Source organism: Leucoraja erinacea, chromosome 19, assembly GCF_028641065.1.
Source record: "Leucoraja erinacea ecotype New England chromosome 19, Leri_hhj_1, whole genome shotgun sequence".
In the NCBI taxonomy this organism is placed as follows: Eukaryota; Metazoa; Chordata; class Chondrichthyes; order Rajiformes; family Rajidae; genus Leucoraja; species Leucoraja erinaceus.
Window position 1 is genome coordinate 22,696,232 of NC_073395.1, and position 26,581 is coordinate 22,722,812.

The window sequence follows — 26,581 nt, forward strand, 5'->3', positions numbered from 1 at the left end:
GGGCTGAATAGCCTAATTATGCTCCTATCACTCATGAGAGGGAGGCCATTCGTTCCATTGTGGCTGCACCAGCTGCTTGCTGGGACTAGAAGGATATGGACCACATGCAGGCAAATGGGGTGGCATGGTGGTGCAGAGGTCAAGTTGCTGCCTCGTAGCACAAGAGACCCAGGTTTGATCTTGGTGACGGGTGCTGTCTGTACGGAGTTTGTACGTTCTCCCTGTAACCGCATGGGTGCTCCGGTTCCCTCCCATGCTCCACAGATATGCACGTTTGAAGATTAATTGACTCCGTAAATTGTAAATTGTCTCAGGGGTGTAGGATATTGCGAGCGTACGGGGATCGCTGGTCAGTGCGGACTCAGTCGGCCGAAGTCTTTGTTTCCATGCTGTTACTCTAAAGCCTAAAATTCTAAAGGGTAGATTAGTTTAGAAGGCACAAAGTGCTGGGGTAACTCGGCGGGTCAGGCAGCATCTGTGGAGGACATGAATAAGTGACGTTTTGGATGGGGGTCCCACTTCAGTTCTTTGTGACTTATTGGTTCCCCTTGGCATCATGTCGGCACAGGCATTGTGGGATGAAGTGCCTGACCCTGTGCTGTACTGTTCTATGTTGTATATCCTCTGACCGATGATTCTAATCTGTTCTATTTACCCAATCTTCTCAAAACTCCTGGAAGGTTTTTTTGTTGCCCTCTTAGGTATAAATCAAATATCCTTCTGAAAAATCACTATCTTAGTTGCCTCTAATACCCCTCCAAGCACCGCAGGTCCTTAGAGTCACAGGATGACCATAATCCAACTAACCCATGCCAACCAAGATGCCTCATCTACAGTAGTCGCACCTGCCTGCATTTGGCCCATATATGTCTGAACCTGTCCTATCCATGTACCATATACAACAATTGATTTTCAAACATTTGGTAGTCTCTGCCTCAACTGCAGCCTCTTCCATACACCCACCACCCTCTATGTATAAAATAAATAGTTGCCTCTCAAGTTCCTATTGAATCTTTGCTCTGTCATCTTCAACCTATGTTCTCTGGTTCTCGATTCCCCTACTCTGGGTAAAAGACGAGGCATTTATGTTTATGTTTCTATGTTTCTATTTACATTATCTATTCCTCTCTCGTGATTTGAAAACCCTAAATGCAATTGCTGATGATTTATTAAAGTTTGAAGCTTATTGGCGGTGCAGATGGTAGAGCTGCTGCCTCACAGCACCAGAGATGGGCGTTTGATCCTGCACACGGGTGCTGTCTGTGCGGAGTTTGCACGATCTCCCTGTAACTGCGTGGGTTTCCTCCGGGTGCTCCAATTTCCTCCCACATCCCAAAGGACGTGTGGGTTTGCAGGCTCATTGTAAATTTCCCCCAGTGTGTTGGGTGAGGATGAGAAAGTGGGATGACATACAACTAGTGCAAATGGGTGATTGATGGCGGGCGTGGACTTGATGGGCCGAAGGATCTGTTACCATGCTCAATCAATAGATTAAACTTTCCAGCACTGAAGCAGATTTAAAAAAACAGTTAATTGATCCACAAGCTAACAGCGGTAGAGCTGCTGCCTTACAGTGCCAGAGACCCGAGGTCGATCCTGACTACTGGTGCTATCTGTGCGGAGTTTGCATGTTCTCCCTGTGACTGCGTGGGTTTTCTCCGGTTGTACAGGGCCCTAGTGAGACCACACCTGGAGTATTGTGTGTAGTTTTGATCCCCTAATTTGAGGAAGGACATTCTTGCTATTGAGGGAGTGCAGCGTAGGTTTACAAGGTTAATTCCCGGGATGGCGGGACTGTCATATGCTGAGAGAATGGAGCGGCTGGGCTTGTATACTCTGGAATTTAGAAGGATGAGAGGAGATCTTACTGAAACATACAATATTATTAAGGGTTTGGACACGCTAGAGGCAGGAAACATGTTCCCGATGTTAGGGGAGTCCAGAACCAGAGTCCACAGTTTAAGAATAAAGGGTAGGCCATTTAGAATGGAGATGAGGAAACACCTTTTTACACAGAGTTGTGAGTCTGTGGACATCTCTGCCTCAGAGGTTGGTGGAGGCCAGTTCTCTGGATACTTTCAAGAGAGAGCTAGATAGGGCTCTTAAAGATAGCGGAGTCAGGGGATATGGGGACGGGGTACTGGTTGGGGATGACCAGCCATGATCACATTGAAGGACATTATTGCCATAGAGGGAGTGCAGAGACGGTTCACCAGACTGATTCCTGGGATGTCAGGACTGTCTTATGAAGAAAGACTGGATAGACTTGGTTTATACTCTCTAGAATTTAGAAGATTGAGAGGGGATCTTATAGAAGCTTACAAAATTCTTAAGGGGTTGGACAGGCTAGATGCAGGAAGATTGTTCCCGATGTTAGGGAAGTCCAGGACAAGGGGTCACAGCTTAAGGATAAGGGGGAAATCCTTTAAAACCGAGATGAGAAGAACTTTTTTCACACAGAGAGTGGTGAATCTCTGGAACTCTCTGCCACAGAGGGTAGTTGAGGCCAGTTCATTGGCTATATTTAAGAGGGAGTTAGATGTGGCCCTTGTGGCTAAGGGGATCAGGGGATATGGAGAGAAGGCAGGTACGGGATACTGAGTTGGATGATCAGCCATGATCATATTGAATGGCGGTGCAGGCTCGAAGGGCCGAATGGCCTACTCCTGCACCTAATTTCTATGTTTCTATGTTTCTATGAATGGTGGGCGATGCCTCGAAGGGCCGTATGGCCTACTCCTACACCTATTGTCTACTACTACAGTTTCCTCCCACATCCCAAAAGATGTGCGGATTTGTAGGTTATTTGGCTTCTGGAGATTGTAAATTGTCCCTAGTGTGTAGGATAGTGTTAGTGCACGGGATTTACAAGGTTAATATACGGGATGGCGGGACTGTCATATGCTGAGAGAATGGAGCGGCTGGGCTTGTACACGCAGTTGTATCTCTAAAATCTAAAGTCCACAGTTCACAGTAGAAGACATAGTCAAGCCGTGAATGCAGCCTCAGCCTGATTTTACAAAGGACAGAATTGCACTTTAGTCATCTTGAAAAGATCAAGGTCATGTTTTCAGAGCTATGCCTTCTATCAGTTCTTAACGCTTCTTGCAGTTCTCCCAGTTCTTGCAGTGTACGATGTTTACATATCCGATTGTGCTGCTGGCAGTAGGACTCTCATTGTTGTATCTGGGACACATGACAATAAAACACTCTTAACTCTTGATAGTGATGTAAAAACAGCCCTGCCACTGTCACTTTGCATGCACCCCAGCATGGGTGGAAAGGTCAAATTACAAAAGCAGCTGATTTTTAAAGACAGTGAATTTTTCCTTTCAAGATTCTTTGTTTATTTAGTTTTTATCATCAAGTTCTTAGCAAAACGAACAGTATCACGGATGATCTTTGACCATTGCTAGTATTTGGCATATTCTTTCAATGCTAGGCTAATTCATAATGTTGTACACTCATTGATGCTGGTGTGGCCCCTGTTAGTGCAAACCAAGAGAGCAGAGACATAGCCACGAGGCTCCGGAAACAAGTAATAAAGAACTTTCCTTGTGTCTATCTTCAGTTGAAACCAGCATCTGCAGTTCCTTCTTGCACATTAAAGAAACCTTGAAGATGAATGGTCGACTTTCACTTTTACAACAACTTTTGCCTTTAAATGTGGCTTGAGGAAACATTCGTATATGCCTGAGAGATGCAAGGAACTGCAGATGGTAGTTTACAAAAAAAAAGACACGAATTACTGGAGTGACTCGGCTGGCCAGACAGCATCTTGTGTCTATCTATAGTAAGACTTTTTACTGAGAAAATCTTCGCACTGCCTCGGAAAATCAGCCATGTAACCAAAGACTTGTCGCACCCTGGTTATTCCTTCTTATGTAGTTTAGTTACGTTTAGTTTATTGTCACGTGTACTGAGGTACAGTGAATATCTTTTGTTGTGTGCTATCCAGTCAGCGGAAAGACTATACATGATTACAATCGAGCCGTTCACAGTGTACAGATGCAGGATTAAGGGGATAATGTTTAGTGCAAGATAAAGTCCGGTAAAGAGAGGGCGGGAAGTGTGGGGAGAGGGAGGGCGGGAGGAGTGGGGAGAGAGAAGGTGGGAGGAGTCAGCTTTTGAGGGGATGGTGGTAGATTCCCTTGTATCTGGAGCACTAATGGAACAGGTGACGATGCAATAATCCAGTAGCAACAGCGCTGATATTGGCATTTAATTACTTTTATTTTAGTGCAATTAACAATTTAAATTCCCTAGCTGTTCTGGTTAGACGTGATCTTGTATGGCTGGGTCATTAGTCACAGCCTAGCCCGGGTCTACTGCTGCTAACATATCTACCATGCTACCATAACACGGCTGAAGATTAATGAGGTGTTTATCGTGATACAAAGCAAATGGAAAACTTCATTTAAAGGCTGCTTTCATAGGAGTCTCTGGTGGGTCACCGGGCTGAGGCATGGATTTCCACGCAGTGGCTTCCAGAGATGCTCTTCGAGTGTTGCTGGGGTCATTTGAGTCCGCCCCACAGTTGGCAAAGCACAACCAGCCGTGCGCCTGTTTGCTCAAGGCCAGCTCCACCATTGACGCACCGTGACTGGAATGTGTGCCGGCCCCACACAATGTGCTCCAGTTACTTCCCCAGACGTCTCCGTGACCCCATGTGTCTCTTGTCCCACCACCGCGGAGGAGCAGGGCAGCAGTCTCGTGGACCCCACCCCCACCACCACTTGCAGATTCCCCTTCCTGTGGGCTCCACCATGCTGACGTGACATCACGCGCTACTCCTTCCACCTTGCTGGGTCTCAGGATAATGAGAATCCATTATATAAAGTCCAAACATTCATCTCAGTCTTGAACATACGCAACGGCAACATGGAAAGATATCAGAACACAACGAACAAAGTGCTGGAGGAAGCCAGTGAGTTGGGCAACATCAGTGGAGGGAATGGACAAATTACATTTGATGGCTCTGGGCCTGTACTCGCTGGATTTTAGAAGGATGAGAGGGATCCTCATTGAAACTTAAGGGCATGTCCCACGAGCATGCGACACCATGCGGCAAGCGTGACCTAAAGGGCCGGTCCCACCAGCATGCGCCTGCATGCGGCAAGCGTGACCTAACGTGGTCGCTTGAGCTGTACGGCCTCACAGGGCCGGTCCCACTTCGATCGCCGGAGCCGTATGGAGTCGTGCGGAGCTGGTCCCCACATTGCGCGGGGCTCCGATAATTTCCGCGCGGCAACGCAGCTGCCTCGACGCCATACGTCACGCGCGAACTTCCCGCGGACTTCGCTCGAACTTCATGTCACTCACTCGACCTCCGCGCGGCCCCCGCTTCTGGTTTGGTCGTGCTTGCCGCATGCGGGCGCATGCTCGTGGGGCAGGCCCTTTACCGTATAGCAAAGGGCCTGGATAGCGTGGATGTGGAGAGGATGTTTCCACTATTGGGAGAATCTAGAACCTGAGGGCACAGCCTCAGAATCAATGGATGCACCTTTAGAAATGAGATTAGTACGAATTTATTTTGTCAGAGGGTGGTGAATCTGTGCAATTTATTTACTGTGGAGGTCAAGTCATGGGTATATTTAAAATAGAAATTGTCAGGTTCTTGATTAGTGAAGGCGTCAAAGGTTACGGGGAGAAGGGAGGAGAATGCGTTTGAGATGGAAAGATAGATCAGCCATTCGGTGACTGGGCAAGGCAGTGCATGGGTTAAATCCACCACACTCCAATTTAATTGTGCCTGGTGTATCCAGAGCCCAACCTGGATTGATGGAGACAGATGACGAGGTGGGCATGCGTGTGGGTGAGTGGAACTGTTTCAGCGGTTTGTTCATTGGGACCTCTGGTCAATGCAGACATAGTGGCTGATCGGCGGGTCCAATTTGCCTCCCGTGGCCGGGGCTCTGGAACTCCAACCCAGCCGGAGCCGGCAGATCTGGTCCCTTAGCCGACTTCTGAGGCCGTGGAACATCATGGAACCGTTGGACTCCTCCTGGAAAACGTGACCTCAGTTGGTCCAGCAAAACACATAATCCAGAGAGTCTCTGGAACCAAGGAAAATGTCGGAAAATCAGTGTCGGAATTGGTGTCTTCAGAAACGATCCATAAAAACAACCTTCTAATGATTTTTAGTTTGCCAAATTTACTCTCTAATAGGAAATCACTTCTCACTTGCTAGGTCAGCTGTGGGCTATTGGATAGCACTCAGTCTCTGGGACAAGAGATTGTGAGTTCTAGATTCCCTGATATGTTACTGAGGGGGTGCTCTTCATTGGGAACAAGACATTAAAGTCCGGTCCTGAGGTGTCATTGAACATTAGAGCACGGAAACAGGCCCTTCGGCCCGCCTAGACCATGCTGACCAAGATGGCAGAAGCAAAACCTGAAGAAGGGTCTCGACCCGAAACGTCGCCTATTCCTTCTCTCCATAGATGCTGCCTCTCCCGCTGAGTTCCTCCAGCATTTATGTCTCACGAAGATGGCATTCCGGATTAGTCTAGTTTATTGTCACGTGTACCAAGGTGCGGTGAAAAGCTTTTTTGTTGCGTGCTAACCAGTCAGTGGAAAGAATATACATGATTACAATCGAGCTGTTTACAGTTTATAGATACAGGACAAAGGGAATAACGTTTCGTGTTCGTGCAAGATAAAGTCCAATTAGTCCGAGGGTCTTCAATGAGGTAGATAGTGGCTCAGGACCTCTTTCTAGTTGTTGGTGGGATGGTTCAGTTGTCTGACAACAGCTGCCTCTGAATCTGGAGGTGTGCGTTTTCTCACTTCTGTATCATTTGCATGATCGGACATGGAAGTAGAGGGAGATTCCGGGGTTGAGACTGGTCCTTGATTATGCTGGTGGCCTTGTCGATACAGCATGAAGTGTAGATGGGGCCAACGGAAGGGAGGCTAGTTTGTGTGATGGTCTGGGCTGCTTCCACAATTCTCTGCAATTTCTGACATAGAAACATAGAAAATAGGTGCAGGAGTAGGCCATTCGGCCCTTCGAGCCTGCACCGCCATTCAATATGATCATGGCTGATTATCCAACTCGGTATCCTGTACCTGCCTTCTCTCCATACCCCCTGATCCCTTTTGCCACAAGGGCCACATCTAACTCCCTCTTAAATATAGCCAATGAACTGGCCTCAACCTACAAAGCTGAATATCTTTGGAGTGTGGGAGGAAACCAGTGCACCTGGGGAAAACTCACAAGGTAACGGGGAGAATGTACAAACTCTGCACAATTTGTGTATTTAAAAAAAAAAACTCCCCCCGCACACATCTCCCTTCTCACCTTCTACCTTTGCCAAAAGCAAGGCATGTGACATTCTGGTAAAGAAAGGTCGCATAGTATTTTTTTTCCTCTAATTTCATGTAACACTTGCATTCTATCTCACTCTATCCCTCCCCCACCCTAGCCATCCTGCTAGTTCAACGTTCGTATCCCTATGTTGTCAACTTTTCACCAATCAACAATGGACCATTGTGGGCTCCACCTGTACTGGGTCATTGGTGCCGGCTCTGATTTGTTCTGTACTTTTTCATACCTCTAGTTTCCCTCTCCCCCGACTCTCAGTCTGAAGAAGGGACCTGACCCAAAACGTCACCTATTCCTTTTCTCCAGAGATGGTGCCTGACCCGCTGAGTAACTCCAGCATTTTCTGTCTATCTTCGGTGTAAACCAGCGTCTGCAGCTCCTTTCTACTCATGGTGAAGCATTGCTGGATAAGGTGGCTGGGAGATCTGCCAATCTATCTAAAGGCTCCTCCCACCCCTGGCCTTTGTTTTAACGGAGTAAAACCAGAGCGGGCCCCAGCAGCCCTCAGTGGCGGGACGCTGGTACAAGCTCGCATGAAAACACCCCACCCCATGGGCAGTGAGCTCTCATCCTCGTCCCCGCCAGAAGCATTGTTTCTGTGTGCCAGGGAGCGGTGGAAACAGTGAAGTCATGGTGGATGTTAAGGAAGAGATGGGCATGCCAATGGAACACATGAGACCTTCCACAAACATCACCTGTGGCAAGACAGAAGCAAAAACCTGGCATGTCTTATCGGGTTGCAGGGAAACAGGGCAACGGCCCGCACTGATGCACGCCAAGCATCGTTCCTGTGTGCTTGCTCCTGGTCTTCAGCGTTGAGTGTTATGGGCATTGAAATGAATGGATTGACTGAGCCTGCAACTTTTGAGTGGTATTTTTAAACTTCCACCCATGAGCTGATCCAGATGTAAGTGACAGGCCACTTCAATAAAACATTGAGAATGCTGCTGCTGGTGTAGTGCCCGTGAGATTGTGGGGAAGGGGAGGGGTATCTGCTTTTCCAGGGAGGGACTTCCAGTGCTGACAGGTTGCAAGAGGCACCCTGGCATTGATCTTGCTCCGGCCAGTGAGTTACAAAGAGTTCATCTATCTCCCACTGTATAGGCCCATTCTTATTCCAGAAGTGCGGTGGGCATACGGACCGAGCTGCCGGAGGAGGTAGATGAGGCAGGGACTATCGCAACATTTAAGAAGCAATTAGACAGGTACATGGATAGGACAGGTTTACAGGCAGGTGGGACTGGTGTAGATGATGTTGGTCGGCATGGGCAAGTTCTGTGATGCATCACCTGTACTCTATAGTGCCAGTGTCTGTGTGCGGTCTGTGTTTAGTTTATTGTCCAACATACCGAGGTACAGTGAAAAGCTTGTGTTGCATGCAAACCAGTCATCAGAAAGACAATGCACACAAAATGCTGGGATAACTCAGTGGGCCAGGCAACATCTCTGGAGAGAAGATATTGTCTGTCCCGCTGAGTTATTCCAGCATCTTCGTTGTAAACCAGCATCTGCAGTTCCTTCCCACAGCGAAAAGACAATGCATGATTACAATCGAGCCGCCCACAGTGTACAGATACATGACAAAGGGAATACCATTTAGTGCAGGATAAAGTCCATTAAAGCCTGAGCAAAGACAGTCCGAGGGTCTCCAATGAGGTAGATAGTTGCTCGGGACTGCTCTCTAGTTGTTGATGAGATGGTTCAGTTGCCTGATAACAGCTGGGAAGAAACCATCCCTGAATCTGGAGGTGTGCGTTTTCACACTTCTGTACCTCGTGCCTGATGGGATAGAGGAGAAGAGGGAGAGTGGAGAAGAGGGAGTGGCTGCGGAGACACACATCCTTGATTTGTGGGTCTTTGTGCTGTGTTTCTTGGCACTGCCAGTGTTGCTTGTGTTATTCGATAATGATTGTTCTGGATGTTCCATGTACTCGACAGTATTGGCGTTGTATATTTCAGTCGGGCCACTGCTTTGTATTCACTGAATTCAGTCGTGCCAGCACACTGGTGTTGCCTTTTTCTGGTGGTGTCAGTATGTGTGTTTCCCTTCTTCTTTACAGTAATCTTCACTGCTTATGTGTCAGTCTCAAGATTTCCTACACACTCTGGGCAATGTGCTAGGTGAGGTTTTTATTCCTGGCTCTGCATTTAATTTTTAAAACCTTTTGGGATCAGCACATTGCTGGCAAGTAGAGCATTTATTGCCTACGCCTGTTTCCTTATGAATGTTAAAAAAAAAAGAAGTCATATGGTATGCTTGCCTTCATTGGTGGGGGAATTGAGCATCGGAGCCAGGAACTCATGATGCGGCTTTATAAGATTTAGGTTAGGCTGCATTTGGAATATTGCGTGCAGTTCTGGTCACCCCCTTTACAGGAAGGATGTGGGAGCTTTGGAAAGGGCGCACAGGAGGTTTACCAGAATGACGCCTGGTTTGGAGTGTGTTCGCTGCAAGGAGAGTTGAACAGCCCTGGATTGTTTTTCTCTGGAATGCCAGAGATTGAGGGGAATGCCAGAGATTGATGGAAGTAAATAAAATGATGAGAGGTATAGATAGGGTAGTCAGTCGCAAAAACCCCCCCCCCCCCCCCCCCCCCCCCGGTAGAAATATCAAATACTAACGGGAATAGCTTTAAGGTGAGAGGGGTAAAGTTTAAAGGAGATGTGCAGGGCAAGTTGTTTATACAGATATGTACATGAACATATGGAACGTGCTGGAGGCAGATTCAACAGTGGCATTTAAGCAAATTATGGATAGGCATGTTGATATGGAGGGATATGGATCATGTATGATAGTCAGGATGACGCACATCTTGGAAGAAACCTACAGGTAGCAGCTTTCCCCTTTCCTGCTACCCTTGCTTCTTGAGGGTGGATAGAGTGTAAGGACATTGCTAGTAATGATATGATGCTATAGAACTTTATTTATCCCAGGAGAGAAATTGATCTGCCACCAGTCATAAAAACACAAAATACATGAAACATGAAATTAAGGTGACGAGTGGAAAGGTATGGAGATGTGCAAAAGATTGGGGGGGGGGGGGGGGGGAGTTGGTTACAGTCTACCCCACGATAGAAGAGGGAGGAGTTGTACAGTTTGATAGCCACGGGGAAGAAGGATCTCCTGTGGCGTTGTGTCCTGCATCTTGGGGGAACCAGTCTGTTGCTGAAGGTACTCCTCAGGTTGACCAGTGTGTCATGGAGGGGGGTGAGCTGTATTGTCCAGGATGCTCCACAGTTGAGGAGCATCCTCCCCTCCAAGGGCACCTCCCATGAATCCACCTCCACCCCAGACAGAGCCAGCCTTCTTAATGAGTTTATTAATCCTATTGGCGTCTGCGGCCTTTGCCCTGCTGCCCCAGCACACGGCAGCGAAGAAGATGGCACTGGCTACCACCGATTGGTAGAACATCTGCAGCATCTTACTGCAGATGTTGAAGGAGCGGAGCCTTTGGCAAAGTACAGCCGGCTCTGTCCCTTCTTGTACACGGCCTCAGTGTTCCTGGACCAGTCCAGTTTAATGTCCAGGTAAACTCCAAGGTGTTTGTACTCCCTGGTAAACTGCACATCCACACCATTGATGGAGACAGGGGACAAGGGTGTTCCTCTCCTCCTAAATTCCACCACTAACTCCCTACAGGTCATTCAATTTAACATCACTGGCAGTGGTGTTTTAGAAATAGCATTCAGGGTAAAATGGACAAAAACTCAGAGGTTTGTGTTGATTAGCAATTTAGTATTGGTTTGTTATTGTCGTGTATACTGAGATACGGGGACAAACTTACATGAGGACAATTAAGCTATACACAAGGTAGTGCAAAAAGAAAAATACTGGAATATAGTGTTACAGCGTTAGAGAGAAAGTGCAGATTAAAAAAAAAGTGAAAGGGTCGCAATGAGGTAGGTTGGGAGATCGAGACTGTGCCCTTACCCTTCCGTTCAGTTGTTTGATAACTGAGGAAAAAAAAACTGTTCCTGAATCTCGTGGTACATTGCAAAAGACAGATAGATTTGAATAACGTAAATGAATTTTTTGACGAAATAACGAAGAACATTGGTGCAAGAATTGCTGTGGGTATTGCCTATGTGGGTTGCAAAAATACATTTTAAAACACTACATTAAAGGTACGTTAATTAAATTGAGGCTTGTGAGATCTTTTAGAGGCGTACAATCACTTTTACAGAGCTGTACAAAATCATGAGAGGAATAGATCTGGTAAATGCACAGAGCCTTTTGCCCAGAGTAGGGGAATCGAGAACCAGAGGACGTAGGTTTATGGTGAGGAGGAAACGATTTAATAGGAACCTGAGGGGCAGTTTTTTTTGTTGCAAAAGATGGTGGGTGTATGGAGCAAGCTACCAGAGGAGGTAGTTGAGGCAAGCACTATTCACAACACATTATTATAACACTTTTACACTCTGTTACAACACAAACCAGGTCTCTGGCGCGTTAAGGTAGCAACTTTACTGCTGTGCCACTCATTCTGAAATGCTAACAACCAGAAACTCTTCAATACGCCAGTTCCTCCAGATGGCTCTCTGCAAGCCTTGATGCCTTTTAGAACAACCAGTCATTTATTTTTGTTGTTGTTGCATCTACTGTGCCTGCAAAGCTGCAGCAAGTAAGAATGTCCTTGTTTCTGTTCATATCCGATGCTTATGACTAATTGACATTCTTGACTCTCACGTTTCATCGCTCAAGATTCATTACTCTTGACTCTACTACTTTTATCGTAGACTTTTGACTCTAGTACTTTCATCTAAAACTCTTGACACTAGGACTGCTTCACACTGCCTCGGCAAAACCCACCACCGCAATCAAGGACCAGTCTCACCCCGGTCACTCCCTCTTCTCCCCTCTCCCATCAGGCAAGATGTGTGAGAAGAGAACGCCCTCCCACAAATTCAGGGACAGTTTCTTCCCGGCTGTTATCAAGCAACTGAACCATCCTATCACCAAATGGAGAACAGTCCTGACCTCCCATCCTCCTCACTGGAACCCCTCGGGATATCTTTAATTGGATTCTATTGGACTTAATCTTGCACTAAACGTTATTTCCTTCATCCTGTGTCTGTACACTGTGGACGGCTTCATTGTAAACATTTGTAGTCTTTCCACTGACGGATAGCAGAAATAAAAAAAGCTTTTCACTGTACTTCGGTATACGTGACAATAAATGAAACAAAATCTAAACAAAACTAAACTGGTGGAAGGACATATTTTAACCAGAGTTAGAGGGAGAGGGGGAGGGGGAGGGAGAGAGAGAGAGAGAGTGAGACAGATAGAAGTTTCAAGACGGAGTGTTAGTCCATCGTTTGTGAACGAGCCTAGAGGCTTTGCTCTGATGGACAGTATGGTTGCCGATATGGACATCGTTCCCGCTGTTGGGGCAGTCCAAAACCAGGGGCCACAGTTTAAGAATAAGGAGTAAGCCATTTAGAACGGAGATGAGGAAACACTTTTTCTCACGGAGAGTGGTGAGTCTGTGGAATTCTCTGCCTCAGAGGGCGGTGGAGGCAGGTTCGCTGGATGCTTTCAAGAGAGAGCTAGATAGGGCTCTCAAAAATAGCGGAGTCAGGGGATATGGGGAGAAGGCAGGAACGGGGTGCTGATTGGGGAATATCAGCCATGATCACATTGAATGGCGGTGCTGGCTCGAAGGGCCGGATGGCCTACTCCTGCACCTATTGTCTATTGTCTATTATTTTTTCTCTGTAGCACTTCCGCAGATAATCATTTGGTGCCCACAGGTACTGATAAAAATTGAGTCCAGAACAATAACAATTAAAATTGTCATGCATGGGATTTGACCTTCCTGATTCTTGCCTATTCTGATTTCCCAAGGTTCATGTTCATGATGATCTAGGAATAGGCTGATGTGATTAAAGATTATGCACACCAGCAAGTTTGCCGAATTAAGCTTAGTTTACATTAGTCTTTAGAGATACAGCTCTGAAACGGGTCCTTCGGCCCACCAAGTCCACGGCAAGCAGCGATCACCCCTGATGCATTTCGTTGTCTCTGTACTGTACACTGACAATGACAATTAAAATTGAATCTGAATCTGAATCTGACCCCGTACACTAGCACAATCCTACACGCTAGGGGCTATTTACAATTTTACTTGAGCCAATTGACCTACAAGCCTGTACGTCTTTGGAGTGCGGGAGGAAACCGGAGCACCCGCAGAAAACCCACGGGGAGAACGTACAAACTCTGTCGTGCCATCCGTGCAACTCCTTACTTCCCATCAAGCTCCAGTGAACGTAACTAACCACAAATGAATGAATCCTGTTTAGCAAGGCAAAGGAAGACGCACAAAGTGCTGGAGTAACTCAGTGGGTCAGGCAGCATCTGTGGAGAACATGGATGGTACATTTAGACTGTCATTTCAGTGTCGTGCCAAGGAGGTGCCCGAGATGGTTAGGAATCTCTTCTTAAAGAGAGACTCTTTAGGAAGAGATTTAATCCAAGTCCCATTGGGTTGATGTTAAAAGTCCCGTGGCATCTATAATGAGGGAACTCTCTATGCAACAGTGACCAATATTAATCTCACAATTGGTATCGCGACAAGCTGAGATATTTTTCTTACAGAACGTGAGAGGTTGATCCGGCTTTATTTTTTGAGTGCAGGAGGGTGAGGGGTGATCTTACGGAGGTGTTTATGTTCATGAGAGAAATAGCTAAGGTAAATGCACAGAGGCTTTTACTCAGAGTAGGGGAATTAAGAACCGGAGTCCATGGGTTTCTCTATTCTGGTTCTATTCACCAGTCATAATCACTTGTGGCCATCACGGTGGCACAGCGGGTAGAGCTGCTGCCTCACAGCGCCCAGAGTCCCTTGATCTCGGCTGCTGTCTGTGTGGAGATTGCACGTTCTTCCTGTAACCACCTGGGTTTCCGCCGTTTCTCCGGTTTCCTCCCACATCACAAAGATGTGCAGGTTTGTGGATTATTTACCCTCTGGCTGTGAAAGTGGGACAACATAGAACTATTGTGGGCTGGTGTACGATGATGGGTTGTTTCCACGCTGTATCTATAAACTGAACTCTACATACCTCAATGTCTAACTGTAACTGAACAACCTCCAGATACATCCCTGGAGCCATATTCTGCTGTATTAGCGCTGCCAGTGAAGCGAGTTTACAGCAATGCACAGGATCTTAAGTGACAGCATCATTTTAATTCTGGTAGGGTTGGCACAATGCAATAATTGGTTTAATTAACTTGGAATATGTCAATTCAATCAATCTGTTCTTAAAAAATTGCTGGAATTGGCTGCTGGCTATCTGGCCTCTAGTGAATGCTCAACATTCATGCACAGCAGTGGAATTTTTGTGTCTATTTTCACGGTAATTTGCTTATGTCTGCACACACCCAGCAGACGTGTGTTTCCCCTGATCCCACTGCTCATTCACTCCCTGTCCTTTAGTGCTGCGTTGTCTGGTTCTGAATTGACCGGCTTACCTCTGGAATTTCCTTCTCATAGAAACATCGAAAGTAGGTGCAGGAGTAGGCCATTCGGCCCGCCACCAATATGATCATCCAGAATCAGTACCCTGTTCCTGCTTTATCCCCATATCCCTTGATTCAGTTAGTCCTAGTCGCTATATCTAAATCTCTCTGGAATACATTCTCTCACTCTTTCTCTCTCGCTCTATCTCTCTCGCTCCCTCTCTCGTTCCCTCTCTCGCTCCCTCTCTCACTTTCTGTCCCTACATTAGAAAATAGGAGCAGGCGAATGCGATTCGGCCCTTTAGGCCTAACCCCCCTCCCCCTATTCTATGTGGTCATGGCTGATTGGCCTCATGCCTTAGTTCCTCTTTCAAGACTAGTCCAGCTCCACGTGGCTTCATTGAAACATTTGACATTGGCTTGGAAAGGTGTCGATTGCCAGTAACTTGCAGTGTTGGGTGCTTATGACTTTTAGAAGATGTTTAGACAGATAAATGTAATGAAATATTTTTATAGTTTTGTTTAGTATAGAGATACAGCATGGAAACGGGCCATTCGGCCCAACGAGCCCATACCGACCATCGATCACCCGTACACCTGTTCTATACTGGGGGCAATTTACATTGGACCATTGGACTCTCTCCACCTCTGCAAAATAACTTAGAAGTGTTCACCCTAGTTCATTGCCAAGATAGAAATTGATTTTATTTGAAAAGATTTTTATAAAAATGTTTGATATTTCAGCTTTCACCGTAATCAGTCATTGTGGTTTTTTTTTCATTTTCTGTAAAATGTTTGCAATTTAAATTGTAAATTGAGCCAGGTTACTTCTCGATTTGGTACCGTTGAGAACTCTCAGCGTCGATGCCTTCACCTCCCCTGAACGCTGAGGTTCTCCTGTAGACATGGACAGGGTTCCTGCAGAGTGTTCCTCTGTGTCCCACACGTCGCTTGGCCTTTGGCAACAGCTGCTCTGTGGGGTCAGTGGAGAGGACAGTCCCTTTACCATCGACTGCTAAATTGGGACAAATGTTTAGCCTGGCGACTGTAAAGTCGGGTCAACAGGATCAAATAACAAGCCGGCAGAATAATAGTCCTCTGGATCAATCTTCTTCCACTGTCCGCAAGACAGCAAACAACAAGGCACAGTGCTGCAGCGGTAGAGTTGCTGCCTCATAGCGCCAGAGACCCCGGTTCAATCCTGACCACGGGTACTGCCTGTACGGATTTTGTACGTTCTTCCCGTGACCACGTGGGTTTTCTCCGTGTGTGCTCCGGTTTCATCCCGAACTCTTGGTTCTTGGTTTCTTGGTTTCTTGGTCCTCCAAAATATTCCAAATGGAATTTAAACTGGAGGTGGTGAAGGGAGGGCTTAAGCCAGCAAAGGGTTATTGGGAAGAAAGAGCTACTTTAAATGTAGTTGCATCTGGTTTGGTAACTATAGTTGGGTGGAGATTATTCCATGCTTTAATTGTGCGGGGGAAGAACAAATTGCTGTATTCATCTGTCTTTGTAGCTGGGATCACAAATTGGATCGCTGTGCAGGTTTGTAGGTTTATTGGCTTCTGAAAATTGGCACTCAAGTGTAGGATAGAACTGGTGGATGGGTGATCACTGGTCGGCATGGACTTGGTGGGCTGAGGGGCCCGTTTCCACGCTGTACTTCTAAACTAAAATATAGTCCCGCCTAATTTTAAATTGAAATACTAACATTCTCATTGTAGAATATCTTAGCAGCATCATTGCACCAGAATCACTAATACCACAGACGCAGGCCATTCGGCCCATCTTGCCAGAATTTAGTTTAGAGCAGAAGCAAGCCCTTCGTCCGACTGTATCGGCGCTGATCAGCGATCCTCGTACACTAACACCATCCGACACACGGGGACAATTTACAATTTTCCCGAAACCAGTTAGGTCACGGGGAGAACATACAAACTCCATACAGACTGCACCCGTAGTCAGGATCAAACCCAGGTCTCTGGCGCTCTTAGGCTGTGCCTACTCTGAAATGCCTCTCTAGTTGTTCTTGCAACCTGGCTTTTTTTCCCCCTAAAGCTTGGAATAGATCAGGTAGACGCACAGAGTCTCTTGCTCAGAATACAGAAATCGAGAACCAGAGGACATAAGTTTAAGGTGAAGGGGGAAAGATTAAATAGGAATCTGAGGCGTAACTTTTTCACACAAAGGGTGGTGGGTGTATGGAACAAGCTGCCAGAGTTGAGGAGGTAGTTGAGGCAGGGACTATTGCAACATTTAAGAAACAGTTAGACAGGTGTATGGATAGTACATGTTTATGGGCCAAACATAGGCAGGTGGGACTAGTGTAGATGGGACACGTTGGTCGGTGTGGGTAAGTTGGGCTGAAGGACCTGTTTCTACACTGTATATGACTCTAAAGCTCTGCAAGATTTTATCACCCAATTACATATTCAAGTCTCTTTCTACTGAATATCTTTCCACTGTTTCTCATTCAAATTGCAATGATTCACTTTGGGATAAAAAAAACTTCTGCCGTCTAAATTTATTTTTACTGCTTGCTGAACCAGCTGTAAATAAAAACACTGTTTTTCCATATTTGCACTTTAAAAAGCTCTCATAATTTTGGGTACCTTTTATGAAGCTTCTTTTGATTTTGATTTCAAACAACAACCTTCAAAAGATCGCTCGGGGCTTTTTTTTACAACCACAATTTCATATTTAGAGACAAAAAAAAAAGTCTAGATTCACAAAGGCGGTTCATGGTCGTGCAATTTCTTTGCTTTCTTTGTAGTCTCGGGAACATCACCCGCCTGTGTTATATCTGGTGTAGATATGCTAGAGAACAAGGGTGGCCGTCATCTCCCCCTCCCCCAGTCTAGAAGCTGAATGCAAAGTCTGGATGGCGAATGCCATCTACAATGTGCTCCACTGCAGCTCAATAATACTCTGCTGACAGCATTTCACAGCGCTAACCCTTCCTGCCTAGAAAGGGCAAGGATAACGGGTTCAAAGGGACATCTGCACCTCTTCACCACCTCCCTAAACCCTCCCCCCCTCAACCCCCCCCCCCCTCCCCCCCCCCCCCCCAACCTCTCCCAAATTCCTCAACAAATCACACATCATCTTGACTTGGACATATGTTGCCATTTGCCGACCAGCGATCACCCCTACACTAGTTCCATCCCACACACTGGGGACAATTGAAAGAAGCCAATTAACCTAGAAACACGCATGGCTTTGGAATGTGGGAGGAAACCGGAGCACCCGGAGGAAACCCACGAGGTCAGGGGGAGAACGGACAAACTCCAAGCAGGCAGTACACGAGGTCAGGATTGAACCTGGGACTCTGGCGCTGTGAGGCAAAAACACTACCAGCTTACAATCTAATGCTGACTCTGCTTTCATATGTTCTATTTTTTGTTGTACAAATGAGACAAGACAGGACCTCATTTTAACCTCAATGGAAATCATGACCTGCAGCAGTGCAGCTCCCCCTCAGTGCTACAGGGGCAGCAGGGTGGCGCAGCGGTAGAGTTACTGCCTCACAGAACCAGAGAGCCAGGTTCGATCCTGACTACGGGTGCTGTCTGTATGGAGTTTGTACGTTCTCATCGTGACCGTGTGGGTTTTCTCCGGGTGCTGCGGTTTCCTCCCACACTCCAAAGACGTGCAGGTTTGTAGGTTAATTGGCTTTGGTAAAACTGTCATTTGTCCCTAGTGAGTAGGATAGTGCTAGTGTAAGGGGAATTCTGGTCGGCGTGGACTCGTCGGGCCAAAGGGCCTGTATCTCTAAACTAAACTAGCTAGTTCATGTTATAGGAGCAGAATTAGGCCCTTCGGCACATCGAGTCTACTCTGCCATTCAAGTCTGGTTGACCTATCTTTCCCCCTCAACCCCATTCTCTTGCCTTTCCCCTGTAACCCCTAAAACCCATACTAATCCTGAATGTCAATCTCCGCCTTTGAAATATCCTTAGATGTGGCCTCCACAGCTGTCCGTGGCAATGAATTCCACAGATTCACCACCCTCTGATTAAATAAATTTCTCCCCATCTCCTTTCTAAAGGTACGTCCTTTTATTCTGAGGCTGTGCCCTCTGGTCCTAGACTCTCCCACTAGTGGAAACATCCTCTCCACATCCACTCTATCCAGGTCTTTCACTAATCGGTAAGTTTCAATGAGGTTTCTTCCCCTCATCCTTCTAGTGTTGGTTAGCGAGTGATCGCCAGTCGGCATGGACTAGGTGGGCCGAAGGGCCTGTTTCCATGCTGCATTTCGAAACTATAACTAAACTACTGCATTGAAGTGTCAATCTTTCCCCTTTTTTCAATTTTTCCGAATCTCTGGAGTGAGATCTGATGGCATTTACAACAGTGGAGTTTTCTATTCATCCCATCGATAACATGGCTGGATCTCTGGAGAATAGCATTGCTCTGGTCACATAGAATTGCTGCACCATCCAAATAATCTTTAATGACGGCCGAGATATATTTTCAGAGCCAAGTGTCGTCGCTGCCCTTGATATCAATCGATTCAATGTCAGCACACACCGGCCAGACTTGTGATTAGGATTACTAACGAGACACAGCAAACTCTGGCTTTAACATCTGCCCTTGTTTAACAACAGGGTGGTACTTGGGTTCGAGTTAATCTTCCTTGCCTAATGTGCAAAGGTTAAGGGTTAATATTACTCCAACATAATCAATAACATTGGCATGCTTCAGGGCAATCTGATTAATCCTTGCATTTAATCAGCTTGCTAGTGAATGACGCCAAGTCCCTGAGGGGTTGTTACTGGGCGGGTGTGAAGAGGATATAAAAAGGCAGCCAGCATCATCAGAGACCCACACCACCCTGGCCACACAATCATTTCACACCTGCCACCGGGAAGAAGGTGTAGGAGCCTGAAAACTCTAACGTCCAGGTTTGGGAGCAGCTTCTTCCCTACGAGGCGAGGGCTATGGTGGCACAGATGGGAAGCCGCCAGCGGCCGCTGAGAGCGTAGACCCGGTGGACCGCCCGCACGCGGCCCCACGTGTGGCGACAGGCTGGTTGGCCGCTGGCACGAAGGGCCTGGTGGGCCGCAGCCTGCAGGGGGGAAAGTTGGCCCTGGAGAGTGGAGGAGGAGGAGGAGGAGGAGGGAGCCGCTGATGATGACAGACACCAGGAGTGGGCCGGTGGGAGAGGGTATTGCCTCCAGCGCCTTCAAGGCCAGTTGCAAGAGGCACCCCCTGGGACACAGAGGTGGTTGGGTGAGAAGAGTGATGTCGGGTCACAGGCCTCTAGCAACCTGGGGCTTGCCACGATCAGGGGTGCTCCAGTACGTTCGACATGTGCATCCCGGACTTTAGACTTTTGAACTTTGGACTTTTTCTTTTTTCTTCTTCTTTGAAAACAGCGGCAAAATATGGCGACTGTGCATTTGTGGGTTGTGCAAAAGTAGTTCACTGTGCTGTGCACACGTGGCAATAAAGAACCATTGCACCATTGAGCAACTGAGTCGGGCTATTAAACACTACAACCTCCAAATAAGCTCTGAACTATATTAACTTGGGGACATTGATTTTGTATTTGCACTATTATTGTTTGTTTGGTTTAGATATGCAATCTGCTCATTTCAGAAGCCTACAAATCTGAATTCTTCAGATAATGAATTGTTTAATCTATTTGCTGCCTGAGAAGCTGCAGCAAGTGAGAATTTCACTGTTTTAGTGCAGATGCATATGACAAGCATTGTTGACTTGCTCTTCAAAATGGCACCGTGAGACCTTTTGTACTTCCTGACGGTGTATCTGGGATTCAAGAAGTCAGCCAGTGTGCGGCACTCCTTAATGCTGGAAAGAGGGATTGGCCTAGGGTTGATACTGAGCTCTCTGGGGATACGACACAGCGGTAGAGTTGCTGCTTCACACCGCCAGAGATCCCAGTTCGATCCCGACTAGGGGTGCTGTCTGTATGGAGTTTGTACGTTCTCCCCGTGACCGCGTGGGTTTTCTCCGGATGCTCCGGTTTCCTCCCACTTTCCAAAGACGTGCAGGTTTGTAGGTTAATTGGCCTCTGTAAATTGTCCCCAATGTGTAGGATAGTACTAGTGTATGGGTGATCACTGGTCGGAACGGACTTGATGGGACGAAGGGCCTGTTTCCACACTGTATCTAACAAAACTATCTATACCGTATCTATCTAACACTGTAAACTAAACTAAACTTTGGATTGGTAGAAACCAAGAACTGCAGTTGCTGGTTTATACCAAAGATAGATACAAAATGCTGGAGTAACTCAGTGGGCCACGCAGCATCTCTGGAGAGAAAGGGTATTGGTGACGTTTCGGGTCAGGACTGAAGAGGGGTCCCGAACCAAAACGCCACCTCTCCCAATTCTCTCTGGAGTTGCTGCCTGACCCCCTGCTTTAATCCAGCATTTTGTGCAAAGTCTGGACTGGGCCGAGCAACCACCATCTTTTGATTGGGGGAGATTGTTGACGTCAAAGATGAATTACTAACGGACCGCCTGTATTGAACGTAGATGTGTTGGCTTGTGTTTTCCAGTGATGCGCCGGGCGCCGTTTGGGATGGACATCTGCTGTAGGAAAGGATCGCGGAGCCCCCTGCAGGAACTCTACAATCCGACCCAGGTCTGTACCTCTAGACCCGCATTCATCACATACTGATGCAGCCTCACAAACCTCCATTTGCCACCCATTCACTTTACCAGCTCTGAGGGTGGTGAAGTATCAGAGGACACAGAAACTCAGACAGTATCGTTCTGCTTCCTGGGATCAAGCAAAGATCTGCTGATGGTGGGGTGTTTTAATGTGGAAAATGACTAGACCGTCAGACGTCCACCTGGAAGGAGTTTTGCAATTTGCATTAAGATCTTATTCCCTGAAATGACCATCATATGTTTTGTTCTTGTTGGCTTTCATGCGGTGTTTTGTAAAGTCTATTTGCATCATTCAATGTTGGTGTCTTGATCGTTCGTTACTTGCCAGATTGTAGGGTGTATAGTTATTGCAAAAATAACTACAGGCCCACCATCGATTTTCCAGCAACTGGTGGTCAGGCACCTCCGTAAATCCGGGCTAAAGAAGACCTGTTCATTTAAATCCCTCCCCCCCCCTGAAATTCCCATCGAAAATATGGCGCCCAGGCCGGGTGAGGTGGTCGAATTTGTTCCCTGTGGCCGGGGCTCTGACACTACGGCCCAGCCGAGGCCAATGGATCCATTCCCATTGCCGACTTCTGAGGCCGCCTTTGCAGGCCATTATCTCGGCCCCTCGGCAGCTTAGCGGACCGTTCCAGTACCGTTGGACTCCTCTCGGAGGCCATGACCTATGTTGGTCCAGCAAAGCGGATAATCTAGAAAGGCTTTGGAACCAAGGATGCCGGATAATCGGTGATGAACCCGTACTATGTCTTCGACTTGGAATATTGTATTCTATTTCATTCACCCTGCTATAGAAAAGGTGCCATTAAGTTAGAAACCCGACAGAAACGATTTCCAAGGATGTTGCCAAGACTTGACGGACTGAGTTATAGGGAAAGGTCGGGTAGGCCAGTACTTTATTCCTCGGAGTGTAGCATTCTGAATGTGATTTTACATAGAACACCACAAGAGGAGATAATTTGGTCCACAATGTCTGTGTCAAACATGACGCCTATGCTGTACTAAATTTTCTTGTTACTAAAGGAAGAAGAGGGATACATTTATGCATTCATTCGCTGCACTCGACTGACCTATGCTCTAAGTTTTAAATCAAACTCTTATCTGCCTGAACCTGATCCATATCCCACATTCCAAAGATGTGGGTTTGTAGGTTAATTGGCTTCTGTAAATTTGTCCCTAGAGTATAGGATAGAAGGCGTGTTAATGGGTGATCGCTGGACAGAGTGGGCTGAAGGGCCTGTTTCCATGCTGTATCTCTAAACTTAACTGTATGGACAAATGAACCGCACTTTTACACTTTTTGACGACGTGAGCTGTGGAGGTAAATGTTGGCTTATAGTCATTATAGCGTGGAAACAGGCCCTTCGGTGATGTCCACGCTGACCAACAGGTCCCATATACATTAGTTCCAACTGCCTGCATTTGGCCCATATCTCAAAACCTGTCCTATCCAAGTACCTGTCTAATTGTTAAACGTTGCAATAGTCCTTGCCTCAACTACCTCCTCGTTCTATACACCCTCCAACCTTTGTGTGAAAATGCTACCCCTCAGAATCATATTAAATTGTTCTTCCCCCCTCATCTTAAACCTGTGCCCTCTGGTTCTCGAATCCCCTACTCAGCATCTACCTCTCTCATGATTTCATCCACCTCTATACGATCACCCCTCATCCTCCTGTGCTCCAGGGAATAGAGTTGTTGTTTGCTCAACTCTCCCTATAGCTCGGGCCTCGAGTCCTGGCAACATCCTGGTAAGAGCCAAGTTGAAGGCCCAGATAAGTTTGTTATTGTCACGTGCACTGAGATAGGATGAAAGACTTGAGGCCCAGGTTATTTGGATCATTAACATCCCTGGATTCAAAGCGACAGGGCCCAGTTACCGACGAGTCCTGGTAACTTTGCCGATGCTGCACTTGATCTGAAAGTAAAGAGAGGCGGTTGCAAACTTTGGCCGTTCCTGGCACTCGTTGTGTGCAATAAAAAGGCAGAACTTCCTGAATAGCTGTTATCGCTTCCGCTGGTCTTTATCAGCTCACACATGGTTTTGTGTGAGGTCGTGCAGTGAGCTGACAATGGGTCTCGTTCAGTGTATTGACAGGACTGAGTTGCAAGCTGCCATCTTGTTACTGCTTGTTACTTTGCACACAAAAGCAGATGCACATCATCCTGTCAATATGCTCCCTGCCTCAGTATCACCGGATCAGATCCCCGCTGAGTTACTCCAGCATTTTGTGCCTATCTTGTGTATAAACCAGCATTTGCAGCTCATTCCTAAGCCTCCTGTTATTAACGACATTCTGCACATTATTGTAGATCATGAGTAATTCTTTGGTTATAGGGTGCGCTAGGCAGCAGTGTAGGAGAGATGAAAGGTTCCTTAAAAATACAGGTCTTTCTTTCTGATCTTTGTGTTTTGATTCAGTTCAGTTTTGTTTAGTTTGGTTTGGTTTAGTTCAGTGGTACAGCATGGAAACAGGCCCTTCGTCCCACCAAATCCGTGCCGAATAGCGATCTCCCCGCTGCGCTACTGGGTTCTTCCCAAACACTGACTAAACTCTTCAACTCCACTTCAGTGTACAAGTCTTTCTGCTCATGGTTTGATGCTGATGGATTGTGCAGCACAGAATGAGGATGTTGGAGCCTTGAACAAGCTTTCCCTTCGCTTCCATTATTGCCCTGCTCCACCCCTATGTTTGTTTATAGGCTCAAAGCTCTTTTTAAAAGTTACTGTTATATCTGCTTCCTCTTTTCTGTCGTGAAGCGTATTACACATCAGAACTATTTGTTGCAAGAAAATGGCTTCTCTTTCTCTCTCTCTCCCCACTGATCCCTTTAGCAGTTATCGTAACTTAGTGTTCCCAATTGCTAATTGGACAATGGTTCAATGGTACTTTTATTGTCGCTTGTGCAAATGCGTGTGCAAATATTCTTACATGCAGTACAATATTTGCATACCTAAACACATCTTCGATTAGCGAGTGTGCAGAAACAGTCTACTGAGCCCACATGCAAGATGCTCCATGTTTTGGCACCATTTTCAAAGTCCTGTCCACGGACTGGACCTTATGTGCGGGGCTCGATCCAGGCGAGCCCCAGGCTGCTCTGTGGCCTCCACCCGTCGCCTTCCTTGGAGACAATGTCCTTCTCCTCGCCCGCCCACCTTAGTACCCTGGGGGCACCTCCTGCAGCCGACCTTACTTATTCTTTCAAAAACCATCATGTGTTTAGCGTGTTCACTCTGGGAAATGTGTACCTCATTTCTCATCAATTTAATGCCCACTTTTCTTGCACATAACTTAATCCAGCAAGGCTGTCAGGGACCGGACTCACTTCCCACACATGGCCCGCACTGGGATAATATTCTTCGACCCACTGACATGCCTGGCAATGTGGCTATTGTGTGAGCAGGCATTTAATTGAATCAAACCGATTCCACTCATTGTCAGATCCACTGAACATGGGCAGTGCACACGTTCAGAAATTCATCTTCATAAGTTATTGGAGCAGAATAAGGCCATTCGGCCCATCAAGTCTCTTCCGCCATTCAATTATGGCTGATCTATTTTTCCCTCTCAACACCATTCTCTTGTCTTCCCCCCCATAACCCCTGACACCCGTACTAATCAAGAATCTGTCAATGTCCGCCTTAAAAACGGCCTTTGACTTGGCCTCCACGGCCTTCCGTGGCAATGAATTCCACAGATTCACCATCCTCAGATTAAATAAATGAATCTCCTTTCTGAAGGCACATCTTCTGAGGCTGTGCCCTCTGGTCAAAGACTCTCCCACTAGTGGAAACATCCTCTCCACATCCATTCTATCCAGGTGTTTCACTACTCGGTAATTTTCAATGAGGTCCGCGCTCATTCTTCTAAACTCCAGCCTGTACAGGCCCATTGCCTACAAACGCTCAGCATATGTTAACCCAATTATTCCTGGGATCATTGTAGTAAACTTCCTCTCGACCCTCTCCAATGCCAGCACATCTTTCCTCAGATTATGGGGCCCAAAACTGCTCACAATACTCTGTAAGTGCAGACTGACCAGCACCTTATAAAGCCTCAGCATCATACCCCTGTTTTGCAGTCATCCAGCACTTTCTTCATTGTAGCTGACCTTCATCACCCCAGATAACCAGCATTCGCCGCCCCCCCCCCCCCCCCCCCCCCCCCCCAACCCCCCCCCCCCCCTCCTATGAACTGCTTGTCAGTGTGGATTGCTGAAGTAAAGTCGCAGCCTTGTGTTACTGATTTGGAATTTTGGTTCCATTGTGTCGATATGGCAGTCTGACAGAAAGAACGAGGCCTGTGTGATCAAAACAACAGTTTGTATTATCGTAATGCCCCTGGCTACACAACTTGTGTTTATACTGCAGTCTTTATCGTAATGGACCTGATATTGTTGGCACAGGCTGCCATTGGTAAATACTGCCTATCTTCCGAACAAGCAAATTGGAGGAACGGCACCACATATTTTGCTTGGGCAGCTTACAGCCCAGCGGCATGAGTATTGATTTCTCTACATAGAAACATAGAAACATAGAAATTAGGTGCAGGAGTAGGCCATTCGGCCCTTCGAGACTGCACCACCATTCAATATGATCATGGCTGATCATCCAACTCAGTATCCCGTACCTGCCTTCTCTCCATACCCTCTGATCCCCTTAGCCACAAGGGCCACATCTAACTCCCTCTTAAATATAGCCAATGAACTGGCCTCAACTACCCTCTGTGGCAGAGAGTTCCAGAGGTTCACCACTCTCTGTGTGAAAAAAGTTCTTCTCATCTCGGTTTTAAAGGATTTCCCCCTTATCCTTAAGCTGTGACCCCTTGTCCTGGACTTCCCCAACATCGGGAACAATCTTCCTGCATCTAGCCAGTCCAACCCCTTAAGAATTTTGTAAGTTTCTATAAGATCCCCTCTCAATCTCCTAAATTCTAAAGAGTATAAACCAAGTCTATCCAGTCTTTCTTCATAAGACAATCCTGACATCCCAGGAATCAGTCTGGTGAACCTTCTCTGCACTCCCTCTATGGCAATAATGTCCTTCCTCAGATTTGGAGACCAAAACTGTACGCAATACTCCAGGTGTGGTCTCACCAAGACCCTGTAAAACTTCATTCTACCTTCAAGTAAGCCTTGCATCCTCT

At 46.8% G+C, this 26,581-nt stretch overlaps 1 protein-coding gene across 2 annotated transcripts in view; it reads left to right on the forward strand.

The window, feature by feature from the left end:
* The window catches only part of chst11 (carbohydrate (chondroitin 4) sulfotransferase 11), a 106,250-nt gene that overhangs the window by 17,875 nt on the left and 61,794 nt on the right, over positions 1-26,581 (forward strand). For both annotated transcript variants that reach the window (XM_055650648.1, XM_055650647.1), the window contains exon 2: positions 21,314-21,399. In XM_055650648.1, coding sequence (XP_055506623.1) covers positions 21,314-21,399 — 86 coding nt within the window. The remainder of the gene's footprint in view (positions 1-21,313; positions 21,400-26,581) is intronic.